Source organism: Gopherus evgoodei, chromosome 7 (assembly GCF_007399415.2).
Source record: "Gopherus evgoodei ecotype Sinaloan lineage chromosome 7, rGopEvg1_v1.p, whole genome shotgun sequence".
NCBI lineage: Eukaryota > Metazoa > Chordata > Testudines > Testudinidae > Gopherus > Gopherus evgoodei.
Window position 1 is genome coordinate 49312984 of NC_044328.1, and position 14952 is coordinate 49327935.

Here is a 14952-nt window from a genome sequence, read left to right on the forward strand (position 1 = left end):
GTAGGAAGGTTGCCCTGCTATGCCACATACCCCTGTGCACTGCTTAAGGGGTGGCACAGCTGCTGTGCTTCCCAGAAACTTACTAAAACACAGTGGCCTCCTGGAGCTTCTTCTGGGCCAGGATAGTGCACAGAATATCCCCTGCTCAGAGCTGTGCCTTAAAATAAAAACATGCAAATATGTGATAGATTTAGTACAATGTGATTCAGACAACTTCTTTCCTTAAATGGAAATTCCACCTCAGAAGCTCTTGACACATTCATCTTGTAAGCTCCTTGCCAACAGCATTAAAATCACTCATATGTTTATTGCATCCAGGGAAGAAACTTGCACTCATACTGAGCAATATGAAAGGCCAACGCATGGTAGATGAGGATCTCCCATAACATTCATCGCCAACTGTGGTGGCTGGAGATATTTTGTGAAAGCAACATTTAATACATTCCAAAATTGACACTTCCTTAATATTTAATTGCAAGTGTGGTGCCCTTTTCCCTGTTTACATACACACTAGTTTGACACTTAACCCTGAAATATGACTAGAAATGAAAAGAAACCTAAAACTTCTCATCCTATCCTGTAAATTAAATTAAAGAAACTATTTTATGATTCCTAAATAGCTTTATTTTAAAACATCAGCTCTTCATTAATCAACAGAGCCACTGTTGGCAGGCTCCTTAAATTGTATTTTGGCTTTATCATTACAAAGGGTACAATAGGGCAGAAAAAGACTGTTGTGCTCCAGACAAAGTGTGAGCAAGGCTAAGTAAAACAGCCCGAGGCATAATCCCTCTACGCTGCCATGGTAAGGAAAGGGGCATGGTGAAGAGTGAGCTGGTTAAGTGCAATTCTGAGCATGTCAGATTTGCCCCTGATCACGAAGTGCTAGATAAACTGAGGTTATTGGTATGCAAATACAACCATGTTTTAGTTTCATTCAAAACACAGAATATGGGGGCGAGGGGGGAGAGAAATCAGTGTTTAGTAAATTAAAAAAGGACAAAACTGGCCAGGGAAAAATGTAATCTGAGATGAGCACTATAAACAGTGACAAAAAAGAAAAACATTATAGTGGTGATGACCTTCTAAAGCCCTGTTTCTTCATCAGCGCTCAGAAGTTTCTCTTCACATTTCATCTAAATTTATCTAAAAAACTGTTTTAATACACAGTTGTATGTGGATAATAATAGTGTCCTTACAGTTTTTCTGCCCAACAAACCATGAACTGAAGCTGTCTTATGAGCAGTTTCAGGCACAAGCAAATGACTCTGGAATCTTTACATGCAGAATTTGATTTACCTCTGGATTTTGCTGTAAACAATACTAGAATGCACTAAAAAACCTCTCTAATCTAGCAGAAGTGGAAGGTGCTCCAAGAATGGTTGTTTAAAGGCACACACAAAGGCTTTGTTTTTCATCCCAGCTCCTTTTAGGGTATTTTCTTACACATAGTCCAGATTTTGCTAGTTACAAGCAAGAATGAGATAATAGGAACCTTATTTCTTAAACTGTCTACTAGGTAATACCAGCTTTATGGCTGTATGTAGTTTCTGTCACTATCAGCTTGCTCCAGGATAACATGAGGTTTTCTACAGACAGGTAAAAGGCACAGATCAGAGTTTAGACAAATGCTAACAGTAAAACCAAGATGAATTTCAGTGCTTGACTCTCCTCTCACTAACTCACTTACATCATTGTAACTCCTTTGACTTCCATGAATTTACTCTGGATTTATACCAATGCAAGAGCAAATAGAGCCCCTTGGAATCTTACACGTATACAGGGACTTTTGATTTGCTGTCCAGGTGTGTCAGACAAAATGTTTAACTTTGTTTACAAAAAAAAAAATCTGTCTTCCCAGAAATGATCTAATGAATGTTTGCCCATATGTTATTGCATAGATTACAGGATGCAATGTTTTGCAACAAACTTTACGAAAATAATAATGAATTTGCATTAACAAACAAAGTACCTTGTCATTTCATACATGCCCTACTGTTTAGTAGGGGACAGGAAACTCAGACATGGAAACTTGCAGTTTGTTATACTGTAAGCCTGAGATTTAACTCACCCCATACTAAACCAACCTTGGGTGAAACTCCGGGATTTCACCATTAACATTAAGGGGGGAAAATGCTCCACTGCTGCTAAGGTGCCCCCACCTCAGGAATGCCCCTAAAAAGAGTTATAACACCAAGGGTTGTAAAGTAGAGATACTCAGGTGCTGGGAAGTTTAGGGAGGAAACAGAATTGGTAAAATAGATACGATAAGCTCTGACCAGTGAATTTATGCTGACCATCTGCACAGACAAAGAAGGTCATAAGTTACAATTTGGCATGAGAGAAAAAATACAAAAAGAGTTGAGCAGGGAGGAGAAAACATAGATGCCAGTGTGTGATTAGTTAAATTTGGTTACCTAGGGGTACTGAATAATGTGATAGTTTAGTAAAGTTAAAGGAGGCAGCTAGTTTTACCTATATAATGTAACCAAAACAACAAAAAAGCTCTTTGGGAACCATCTCTGGATTGGATTTAACATCAAGCTGCTAGAACTCTGACCCCTCTACATGACCATGATGTGCAGAGGCATCACCGGAACCCCGGATGAGAGGATCCTGACTAGCCATCAGGTGAATTTTGTCTGTATATTGGGAGTGGTGAGCATAAGAGATTTGCTTGGTATGTGTAGTCTGTGTGTTGCTAATGAATAGATGTTTAGAGCACAGTTGTGTAATGCTCTCTCACTGGGAAAAGGTCCCGTAAAGCCCCAAGCCCCGAGGAAAAGGGCAGGTACTTAAATTGACCAGGTTTCTTCCTGAGCCCAGGGGTAAGGATAGGTGCCTTACACCTCAAGCTCTTGGAAGGGAAAGGGTATGAGGGGGGCCTAAAGTGATTGGGTCACACCTTGAGCATATATAGGGTATCGGTGAGCTGCCCTGGATTTCTTTGTGGGGAACAATCCATTACTCTTTGCTGAGGGGAGAGAAGAAGATAGTTGGTTTCCCTTCCCCCAGAAACAGCAGGAGGATCAGCTACTGAACCAGCCAATTTAGAACGAGAAGCTACTACTTTCTGAAGTACATCCTGGTGGGATTCAATGCGACAGCATGTCAAGGGTTGAATAATTGGCAGTTGCTGTAAGACGGGCTGGATAATTTACTGAATACTAATGATATTTGTACCTATTCCAGGAAAGATCATTAAAAGGAAACATAATCTCCTTTTCTAGGGTGTGAATGGATCACCTGCAGAGGGCAGAAAGTAATTTCCCCTTCCTTCACATCCATACTTGGCTAGATATATTATGTAAGGGATTGATTTTCTTTGGAAGACTGAGATCACTGTCAAAGGCAGGACACCAAGGTAGATGGTCTGATTGAGGATAGTAAATCCTGTGCTTTTTAGCGTAGATTCATCCAAGCAGTTTATTAATGTGCCTTTAATGACTGTACTATCAACTAATTTTTTACCTACAGAAGTGAGCCTCCCCCCTCTATAACTTCCAGGGTAGGTTTTACTCTCTTTTTAAAGATAGGCACAACAATAGCAATTCTCTGATCCTCAGGCACTGCTCCTGTTCTGTTCAGGTACATTACATACTTGTTAGTAGCTCTGCTATCTTATAATTATTATATTTTTGTACTTCCTTTAAAAACAACATCAAGCCCTGAGGATCTGCTGCTATTAAGTTTCTTTAGTTGTTCCAACCCTCTTCCTTAGAGACATCTTTCTCTCTGCCACTGCTATGCCTTGATTACCTAGGAGTTGTTCACTGGGGGATTTTTTCCCACATCATCCACACTAGAGAAGACTGATTCAACAAACTATTTAACTTCACCACAGCTATACTGTCTTTTTAATTGCCTTCTTCACTCCAGGCAGTTTGCATGGTCTTACTCACAGGCATATATATATGACCTTCTTGTTTCAGGTCTATTTTTTATATATGTGTGTGTGTGTGTGTGTGTGTACATTATAGCTATGTGCTCTTTATTTTTTCTCTCTTTAGTTCCCATTCACACCTTGCCTATGCTAGCTAATTTGGATTTTGTTAATATTACTTACACTGAATTTCCCCATTTTGCTATTTTTCACTTCTTTGCTTCACAGAAAAACCGACACTCACTATGGTATGGTCAGATGCTGCTCCTAAAGAAGTCAGTGGCATCCTCCTCATTTTGGGACCCTCTGTTTAGAGGGACAGAATGGAGAATACACACAATATACCAAGGCAAGACAGTTGGGACCAAAGTCCTCACAAACTAGCCTCTTCAGCAGACTCAGGGTGAAGTGGGAAACATTTGATAAGGGCTGCCTCAAAGCTGGGGCACTGTACCTTCAAAAGAGAACTCCTTTAGATCCTAGCTGTGCTACACCCTGTGTACTCCCCTAATATTTCTAAACAGACTCTCTAGGATTATTAAACCCACCTGACCCCATCATTGTCAACATTAACCCCTTCCTCACCTCCTCCAAATGTAATCTGTTGGCTCTTCTTTCCATAGTCATTCAGCCTGAGGATTTCTACCTTTAGTTTCTTCAAAAATACCTCATTTTATCTGCTATCACTTAAAATAATGCCTTAAAATATATAGAGCATAAAATCCTGAGCCCTGCTTGGATACGTTCCAAGCAGTGATGGCTGTATTCAGTGGAGCTCAGAATCTCTATGGACTTATTCACAGAAGCTGGTCCCTCCAAACCAGCATAAGGCCTGGTAAGCAAGGAGTCACAAAACATAGACAGAAATAGGTGAGATTCATTCTTCTGAATTTGTTTAGCCTATGGATTTCACGATGGTCCTGCAAGATTATTTGAACCAATGCTTTGGTTTCTTGTTTCCGTGAGCCCTCTTGGTGTTATGATTGTGGACGTTTTTAGATATCTTGAGTATCTAAAATATTTTCAATTTATAAGTAATTATACGCTTTTACAGAGACAGAGGTAGGGTTTGGGTGTAACTCTAAGGGTGAAGATATTTCTCATTACTTAAACTACGCACAGGAAGGGATAATAGATTCTGTCAGCCATCTGGATTGAATCTTCCAACAGATTCTGAGAATATGGTGTATTATTTACAGTCAATTGCAATAGTGTCCTCTCCTCCAGTAAACTCTTTAAATGGAGAAAATACTAAGATAGCTACTAAGATTTGGAGTCAAAACCCTAAATACAGTTAATTAATTAACAATTTTGTCCAAACTTCCCCCCTCAAACTGTTTTAAGACATGGAATGTTGATAATTTATTATACAGCAAGCTTTATTTTTTAGTTCTTTGGTTGGTAAAGTACCACATAAATATTAAGGCCTGGTTAGAAATTAAGGTTGCTGTCTTGATGGTATTTCGTCAGCCCAGTAAGTATTATCACCTTAAGGCTGGTTGGCCCTACTAATTACTATACTTACAGGCAATGCAAAGACTGTTTGTCTTTGCTGAAAATAATCAGAAGCACATTCCACTGTGTACTTTAAAAAAGCATGTGTTGCATTGGTCTCTGTCCGACTGTGAGTAGTTATTTGCATCAGTAGTTCCCATTGACTCACCAGGGTGAGTCAGGAGGGTCTCAATTTGGCCCTAAGGTGTCACCCATTCACAAAAAAACCTCTTCTATGACCCTAAATGATTGATTGGTGATCGATTGGCGATCCCTCGATTCGAGGATGATCTCTACCATGGATTTACATATGGATCCTGAGATGACTCGGGAGTCCAACCCTGGAACTGCAAATCTGCCTGCAGTAGATACAGACATTTTGTGGCAGGTCAGGACCCTGCTGGGAGAAAGTTTTATTTCTTTTTCCTTCCTCCTCTCTCTCTTTTCAGCTTCAAGGGCAAAGCGCTTCTCCTTGAAGTGGGCCACTGCCTCGTGAAGATATGGTGCCATTGGGGTCGGTTGGTAGCTTGCTCTTCCCAGCTTGTGTGCACTGAGAGTAGAGGACTAGTTTTGGGGGCTAAGTCTGGCATCTGCACGTAATGTCCAGCCCAGTGTAGTTGGTGCATGAGGATCATTGCTTCAATGTTGGTGACATTTGCTTAAGCAAGGATGCTGGTGCTAATGCAGTGATCTTGCCACTCGACATGAAGGATCTTCCAGAGGCATTGTTTGTGGTGCCTCTCCAGACTCTTGAGGTGCTGTCGATAGGTCACCCAGGTTTCGCATCCATAGAGGAGTGTAGGAACAACCATTGTCTTATAGACCTAGATCTTGGTATCCTGCCGTAGGTCATGGTCCGTGAAAATGCGTCAGAGCGATTTTCCAAAGGAAGCACTTGCACACTGGATCCTGTGCTGGATCTCACTGTCGATTTTTGCGTTTTGAGAAAGTTTGCTACTGAGCTAGCAAAAGTGCTCAACTGTCTCCAAAGTCTGACCCTCAACGGCAGGATTTGTGGTGGGTCATGTGCAAGGCCTGAAGCAAGTTGATAGAACACTTTAGTCTTCTCAATATTGAGTGAGAGTCCTAGGCTTTGATAAGCTTGTGCATGAAAATCCAGTATGGACTGAAGGTCATTCTCAGTGTGCGCAAGGATGACAATCATCAGCATACTGAATATCAGTAATGGACCCCCTGAAGACTTCAGACGTCGAGCGGAGATGTCAAAGATTAAAGAGCTGCCCATCCATTCTATATTGAATGTCAGCTCCACTGGAGAGTTGGTGAGCTTTAACAAGGACCTAAATGACTGCTAAGTAGATGGAAAACAGGGCTGGGGCAACAATGCGTCTTTGCTTAACCTCAGTTTTGATAACAAAAGGTTCCATCTCAAGGCCATTACAGAGAACTGTGGCAGTCATCTGATTATGGAGAAGCCTTAGGACCTTAATAAATTTTGGAGGGCAGCGAGATTTGGCCAGCACCTTCCACAGGGCTTTGCAATTGACAGTCAAAGGCCTTTGTCAAATCAATGAAAGCCACATACAGGTCCTGATTTTGCTCCCAAGATTTTTCCTAGATTTGGCAGGCAACAAAGATCATGCCAGTTGTCCCATGGGATGGTCTAAAACCGCACTGCGATTTGGCCAATATTTCCTCAACAAAGGGAAGTAATCGGTTTAAGAGGATATGGGCAAAATTTTCCCTCCTGTAGATAGCAAGGCAATGCCTCGATAATTTCCACATCCTAAGTGGCCCTAAATGTACACCAATGATAAGCATTAACTAACTGATGGAAATTTTTCAAAGGTAACAAGGAAAGGTAGGCACCCAACTGCCACTGACTTTCAATGTGTGCCCAACTCCCCCTTCAAGTTTCTGTGAAATTTTGACACAAATGGCTTGAGTTGAAGACCTCCAGTATTCTGAATCCCCTTTCTGTTCTCTGTGCAAATGGATGTGACCATGACTCTACTCCTTCCCTTTGCCCTTTGGGCATCCCAAGAGATGCACAGAAGGAACAGGATATGTACTCCAGAGAGCCACTGACCACAGCTGTGTCAGTTTGCTACTTAGGGGCATAAGGGAACAGCTCTGTGAACTGCCGTGGAAAAACAAGTCACAATCTGGCTCCAAGGCCTACTCTTCATGGGAAAGTTGATTAGCATACCTCTGGTGGAATAAGCTGTTTCATGATAGCTCCCTATGCGGACACACTCTTCCAGAGTTAAAGTGACTTTTATTCCAGAATAATGATTCTACACTGAGAGTAAGAAACTAACAATATGCAAGCTAGGTGATAGAGGTAAGCCAGTGGAAGTTTTGTCTAAGTACTGAAAGTTTGGCCTTTAAGTGTACTTATATCTTGCTCTTATACTAAAGCCAGAGAACACAGAAAGACCAAATAGATAAAACAAAGAAAATGCCAGTAGAAATTCCAGATTTTGGATTAAAATCAGCACTTTTTTTTCTGTAAAGAGAGAGTTCCTCCCAATTACTTACTGTCCTTAGTCATAACAATGATCAAGTCAGAGAGAACTACTTAGGCCCAGGTCTCTAATCTTTTAAATATTTCTCACATACTAAAATTTAGGTGTGCACAAATATCCCCTGGCTTTGCATGCTTACTTTGTTTAGGTTTATTAAAATCAAACCCCTTTTGCTTGATTTTTTTTCTCACCATACCAATAAATCCCCTTATTTTCCAGAAACAAGCCTCTAGATGCCCTCTTGAACTCATAATTGCTCTTAGCTGCAGTGATCTAACTGGTAGTTTAAAATGTATTCCCTTTGTGTAGGTTTCCGTGGCATTCTGAAGCTCACAGTATTCACACTGACTCTCGCTCTCCTTCATCAAACATTGAGTATTTCCTTTCTGCCCACATTTTCCAATTAACTCTGAAATTGCTCAAGGGCTCCACTTACAGCTTAATCCCACAACCTTTACTCATCTGCATGGTCTCAGTCATGGGTCAGATTGAGGTGGCTCAGTGACCTGAGTTATCTTTGTTGACTGTATCTAGTGTTCTAGAGCATTAAACTTTCTTTTGCAAAATAAAAACAGAAATCTCTGGCCTTTCTTCTCTGAGTGATGTCCCTGGGGGTGTTGCACTTCAGGTATCTGCCTGAGGGCTCATATACACACACCAGTTGTGCCACTTTAAGTATATTGGTATAGGTAAGCAGTCCAGACCCCCTAATCTAGACACAGTTATATCAGTACAAGGATGCTTTACACTGATATGGTTATTCCAGTACGGCAGTGGCACCAATTTAAATATATCTGGGGATGGGGGAGAGCAAATTCCAGTCCTTGCCCCTTAGGGTTGCTAGGCCTCCAGGATTCTCCTGGAGTCTCCAGGAATTAAAGATTAATCTTTAATTTAATTAAAGATTGCCATGCGATGAAACCTCCAGGAATACATTCAACCAAAATTGGCATCCCTACTGTCCCTCCCCAGCAAGGACCATGTTCTGGTTCCTGCTTTCCCCTCACCCACTGCAGGGCCCCTAGGTTTCCTAGGCTGAAGAGCCTCCCCTCACTCTTACTCACATGAGCATGGGCAGATGCTGTCAGGAGTCAAGTTCTTGGTGGACTCCCATTCACTGTGCCATACAGGAACAGATGCCCAGTGTGACAGGTCACAATACCATTTGTCTGGCTGCTCCTCTCTCTGGACAGGGAGCGGCCAGGCTAAAGTTCAGTGCTGTTGCAATCCCATGTGCCAGGTTGCAATCCCACTCACTGAGACTTGTCTGAGTCAAATGTCAGTGTGACCACACAGTTGAATGATGCTCCGGCAGCAGCTGCTACTGAGTTAATACAGGACCGCTGTTAAGAATTGGTCAGGCCATGTGCCCTACGGCTTTGCGGCCTATGGCACTTTAAGCAAGTGCAAAACCTTGATGTGTGTGTGTGGGGGGGGCTGCATTCATTACCAAACCTCTAAACTTAATAGTTATACCAGCACAACATCTGTGTGTAGACTAGGTCTGAATCTGCCAGCAGCCTAAAAGAATATTTCTGAGAGGTGTAAACTGCTCCCGTGGAGCCCAGTGGGATGTTAAGTCTGAGGCTTAACCATGTCGTCATTTAAAGTATCAGAGGGGTAGCCATGTTAGTCTGAATCTGTGAAAAGCGACAGAGTCCTGTGGCACCTTCTAGACTAACAGACATATTGGAGCATAAGCTTTTGTGGGTGAATACTCACTTTGTCAGAATGTCGACATGCATTTGACGACCCACGAAAGCTTATGCTCCAATATGTCTGTTAGTCTAGAAGGTGCCACGGGACTATTTGTCGCTTGTCATTTAAAGTGTGTCTGTTGATCGAAGCATTCACACAAAAAAGAAAAGTGTGATCTTATTACAAAGATTTGCACAATCTACTTAATGCATCTCACTTTGACCACATAGCTGGGGAGAGCTTTGGAGAGTACCACCACTTATTTTTTATCCCTGTCTGACCACTGCTCTGATTGCCATTAGAAAGACTTCTCATGTAATTGAAAGAATGCAAAATGCTGGCCCCACTGAAGTCCCTGGCAATACCAGCTTTGAATTCAGTGGGAGCTGGATCCAGCCCACATGAAAAAGCGCTGCAGGATTAGATCTATTATTTTGGAAACTTACATCTGTTTAAAATCACTAGTCATATCTACTAGTGTTCCTCATAGTTCTTTTTGGTAACTAATGAACCAGTTTAGAAGCATCACATTTTAAAGAACATGCATTTTACTATAAATAAGTTGTTGTGAACTGTCTGAAAAGGTTTCTGAGAATGCTAAATACTGTAAGTAGTTCGTCCATAAATAATGTAACAAACATTGCTACATTTTTAATGGGTGCATCATGAAGATATTTTTAGATAGACTAGGCTTGCCAAATGAGTCTGGAATCTGCTTGTGGTTCCAGTGATACACAAAATTCTGTTTTTATAGATCTACTTCTCCTCCCCCCAAAACCCCTTCCCAGGTTTTTCTAGAAGTGCGCTCTTGAGCATATGCTTGCAGCCATGCCTGGCTGCTCCTTAGAGGAGAAGAAACTCCTTTTACCACTTCCTCATGCTGCATCCATACAACACAGGGCAGGCGTTGGCCCTCTGCTAGAGTCAGATCGTGATACCCTTACTCACAGACTATCTTCTTCTGTGAGTAGCGGCACTTTGATAGGACTGCTTAGAGTAAGCTACTAGTCCGAGTGACCAGCGCACCACAATCTGGCCCTTATTAAATCTCACTTTTTAAAAATGATATGCAGCATGCATGTCAATTCATTTATTAAGTCAAAGTTTAGTCTCAGTGACACCTGTGCCACTCCACTGAAGTCAGGGGAATTACATTCGCATAACGGAGAGTAAAATTTGGTGTAGTGCTGCCTAAGCTGCAATTGCACTGTGTAGTGGTGACCTAGGGGTTCTTGTGACATGAAACTCATAGTACGATTTTGGTGGCAACTGCAAATAGATAATGCCAGTGTGGTGGGGGTTACTACTCTGGAAATAAAATATAGAAGCAAAAGAACACCAGACACACCACCTATATGCCCTCATGTTCAGTTAACAATAGTACCCATGATAGAGTAGATTTATATATATATATACTAATATTGCACATGTTCTCCAAGCACATGCAAAGCCATCAACACTGTGCTTCTATTGCCCTCCACTTACTCTTCTTTCCTGTGAAGTTCTTCCTCAGACTCTGTAAGACGTTGCTTCAGTACAGCAATCATCTCAACTGCAACATCCACCTGTCTGTTCAGGTCCCTCTCTCGCCTCTGAACTTCCTGTTTCTTCTGAGACAGCTGCGCAAAAGCCGCCCGAACTTCCAACAGCTCAGCAGTTTTTTGGGCCAGCTCTTTGGTAAGCTTGTCAATTCTCTTCTCTATTGTTTTATCTACAGCTTCTACCATCCTATTAAACTTTTCTCGTACGTGTGCCTCAAAAGAGGCTTTGGAGTCTGTTGGAGGAACCCCAGGTTTAGAAATCTGCTCATCTGTGAAGTCAGCTGACCCGTAATTTGCCACAAAAGAGACAGGCCTTTCAGCTTCCACCTCCAGTGATTTTCTGTTCTTTGGGTTCTCATGTGATGTGTCACAAAAATGCATGTAGGATGGTTTTTGTTTTATTGCATTGCTGGTGTTCCCCAGTTTTCCTTGAGTCACGGTCTCTGAGGAAGAGAGCAAGTCTGCATCTTTGAGGGAAGAAAATAGGTTGCATTTTGTCAGAAGGCTTCTTTCTTCATACCTATGATTATACTCCAGATGTGCCCTCAGAGAAGAAAGGCTTCTGAATCTAGTGTGGTCACCACATCGTGGGCAACGAAATGGCATGCAGATACTGACATTTTCAAATGATTCCTGCCAGGGGTGTCTGCTTTCTTCAAAAGTGTTCTGTTGCATTACTCTCTGAATCCTGGAAGGAAAGAAAAGACCAACTAATGTTCAGGTTTGTTCAGAAAGATGCTCTTATTGCATACTGAGGAAAGTGGTGCATATTTTGCTAATACAAACCAAGAAGTAAGAATAAACTTTCAGACTGATTTTTTTTTTCAAACCGGTTCCTGGGAAAGTAAATTCAACCATCTCATTTGAATGGCAGCACATCACACAGCAGAATAAAGTCAATAAATTAATTTGTAACTTTTTTTTAGCTGCCTCAAAGCCCTCATTAGGCTGTCATTTAAGCTGAAACATCATGATATTGAGAGCAACTGACCCTGAAGCACTTGTTTAACAGTCAGACTACATATATGTGAAAAGCTAGCCTGTTGTACAATGTTAATTTATAGTATAGCATGCTTAGAAACTAAATAGCTTATTATACTTTTTCATATATTCATTATTATTCCTTACTCACAGATAAAGGCCAATAACAAGGTTTCTGTAATCTAAAATTGTACTTGTGCATATATATGCATATAGGTGTGCATGCAGCTAGGTGACGGTACTGGCGGTGGTGACATGAACTCAGCAGATGGGGACAAATGGGGGCTGGGTAGATTACACACAGAAAAGCTGAAGGAGGGTGGCAGAGGATGCAAGGGGAGGACTTCAAGCAGAAGGGGATAAGGAGAGGCTACTTACATGCAAAAGAGGGGGGCTGTGCAGTGTGCATGCAGAGGGCACAAAGATGTTTAAGGTACAGTGGATTAAATAAGACAAGGTCACTATTTCTGCATGGGCTGGGGAAGATTAGGTAGAGCTCCAACCTCACTCTACTGCATGTGTGTGTGTGTGTGTCAGGCGACCCATCTCCTCCAGTGTGTACGGTGCCTGATGCTGTCTCCCTGGATTCCCTAGACTCAGTTCTCCGAGGGCTCTGAGCTCAGTCAGTTCCCTCAGGCACACCCCTAAAGCCCATTCCTCCCTGCACTGACAAACACATGCACTGATTGCAGCAAGCACATCTTTTCCCTTTCTCCCTCCGCCTCCAGGCTCTGTGGTGCTGAGAGCAGCACTTACCTGACTTGTTGCTGCTGCTGCTGCTGCTGGTGGTGGTGCTGAAGCTGCAGGGAAAGCAGTTTTCAGCAGAGCCGTAAATCACGCTGAGCCCAGCACAGTCACACTTATTCACACCCTCCCTCTCTCATTCATTCACACCAACACATAGAGCTGAGCAGTGAGCGGGGAGGAGCATCTGGAGGAAGGAGGGGGCTGGGCTAAAGCTGAGAGCTCAGGCAGAGCACAAAGCAAAATCCACTTCAGGCCAGCATAGAAGGAGCAGAAAAACAGCCTGTGTAAAGGGAACTGGAAACAAGAGAAGCTGAGAGAGGGAAAAGAGGGAGAGCAAGAGAAATCAGCCTCTAAATCTATACACATCATCTGATCATTTAATATAGAAGCAAACAAGTGCAAACCAGACACAATTTAATGACAAGTAATGATAGGGAGGAGAGAACGAAGCATTTTGCAAGGCACGAACAATACTGAGCCATTAGGACATATTGGATAAAATCCTAGTCCTGCTGCAGTTGATGGGACTTTTGCCATTGTAGACCCATCTTACTATCACTGACGTGTTGATTATATGGCAGAGTAAGTTGATGTAAGTGTAGTAGGGTTTGCAAGTTTGTATTTTGAATTATAGTAAGGGTATGTCTGTGCTACAAGCACTCCAGCAGCACAGCTGCAGCGCTGCAGTAAGTGTAATGTAGCCACTTGCTACAGAAGGGGTTTTCCCCCCTGCTACAGTCACTCCACCTTCTCAAGAGTTGGTAGCTAGCTTGAGGGAAGAATTCTCCCATTGACCTAGCTACATGTACAGTGGGAGGGAGGGTAGGCTGACCTCACTATACTGCACAGGACATGACAGAGGTAGGGGCTTTTATAGTGATGAAGGCCCCAATCCATGCAGGTAGACACCTGTTTGTTTGGCTGCCATTTGCAGGAATGGGGTATGGCTACACTAGAGAGTTTAGTGCGTCACTGTAAGCTCTCTAATGTAGCTGCTCTAAGCTGATAGAACTTTCTCCTATCAGCTTTCTTCCAGCCCCCGTAAGTGGCGGTAACTACACCACCCCCTGAACAACATAATTTATGCCAACATAAGCTGTAGTGCAGACATAGCCTAACAGATTCCACAGAAGGAGGTGATTGTATTGTTTGTACCTTACAGATCTCCTTTAGCTCCTCCGGTCCTTTCTTTTCTTTTTCTAATTTGTGGATCATGATCTTTAAGTCCTTTATTTGTTGATTCAGACTCCAGTTCTCAATATTAAGCCTTGTAACAACATTGCTTTTTGCTTGTACTTTTTGCATTTCTTACCCAGCATTATCTGTTGTCTGTCCCACTCTCCTCTAAATACATGTGTAGGGAGTCCACAGGGGCCTCCTTTGGATTCAACACAACCCTCCAATGCCCTGTAAACATCTTAAAATCTGAACACTTCTAATGACATTGCTAAGCTGCTGGGTTGTGAACCTTGACAGAAAAGCTACACATATAATAATCTACACGTTAACTGTTCCAGATGAATGGATCCTGGTTGATTCACAGCACCACTGATGGTAGGATGACCTCTGAGACTGCTTTCCACTCAGCTTCCCAGTAACTCAGGGTATGACTACACTTGAAATTTCAAAGCGCTGCCGCGGCAGCGCTTTGAAGTGTGAGTGTGGTCGGAGTGCACGTAAACCACATCCTCTATGGGTGTAGCTTGCAGCGCTGGGAGCGCTGCGGCACTGATTACACTGAGGCTTTACAGCGCTGTATCTTGCAGCGCTCAGGGGGGTGTTTTTTCACACCCTTGAGCGCGAAAGTTGCAGCACTGTAAAGTGCCAGTGTAGCCAAGGCCTCAGTTCCAGCTTTCATCACTTGGGTATCTTTATTCATTATACAGCAGTGCTCTGCTGATTAGATTCAAATGCTGGGAAAATGCAGTGTACATTACATCTCCAAAGTTACACAGTAACTCTCTCCCTTTATATATATTACATATCTCATTGCATTCACTATACATTGCATACTTTTTGGATTGGATTGGTTACTTCACATGAACCAATCCCTGTGCAGCGTATGCTGTCCATGCACTGCCCATACTTCAACTTCCTCTTTACCTGATGTCTACATTCC

At 42.4% G+C, this 14952-nt stretch overlaps 1 protein-coding gene across 1 annotated transcript in view; it reads right to left on the bottom strand.

Annotated features, from left to right (window-relative positions):
• ZNF365 (zinc finger protein 365) overlaps positions 1-12991 on the bottom strand; it is a 36995-nt gene extending 24004 nt beyond the window's left edge. Inside the window, 2 exon segments of the mRNA XM_030570840.1 lie at positions 11050-11793; positions 12843-12991. Coding sequence (XP_030426700.1) covers positions 11050-11780 — 731 coding nt within the window. The 5' untranslated portion in view covers positions 11781-11793; positions 12843-12991.
• Between the last annotated feature and the right edge of the window lie 1961 nt (positions 12992-14952).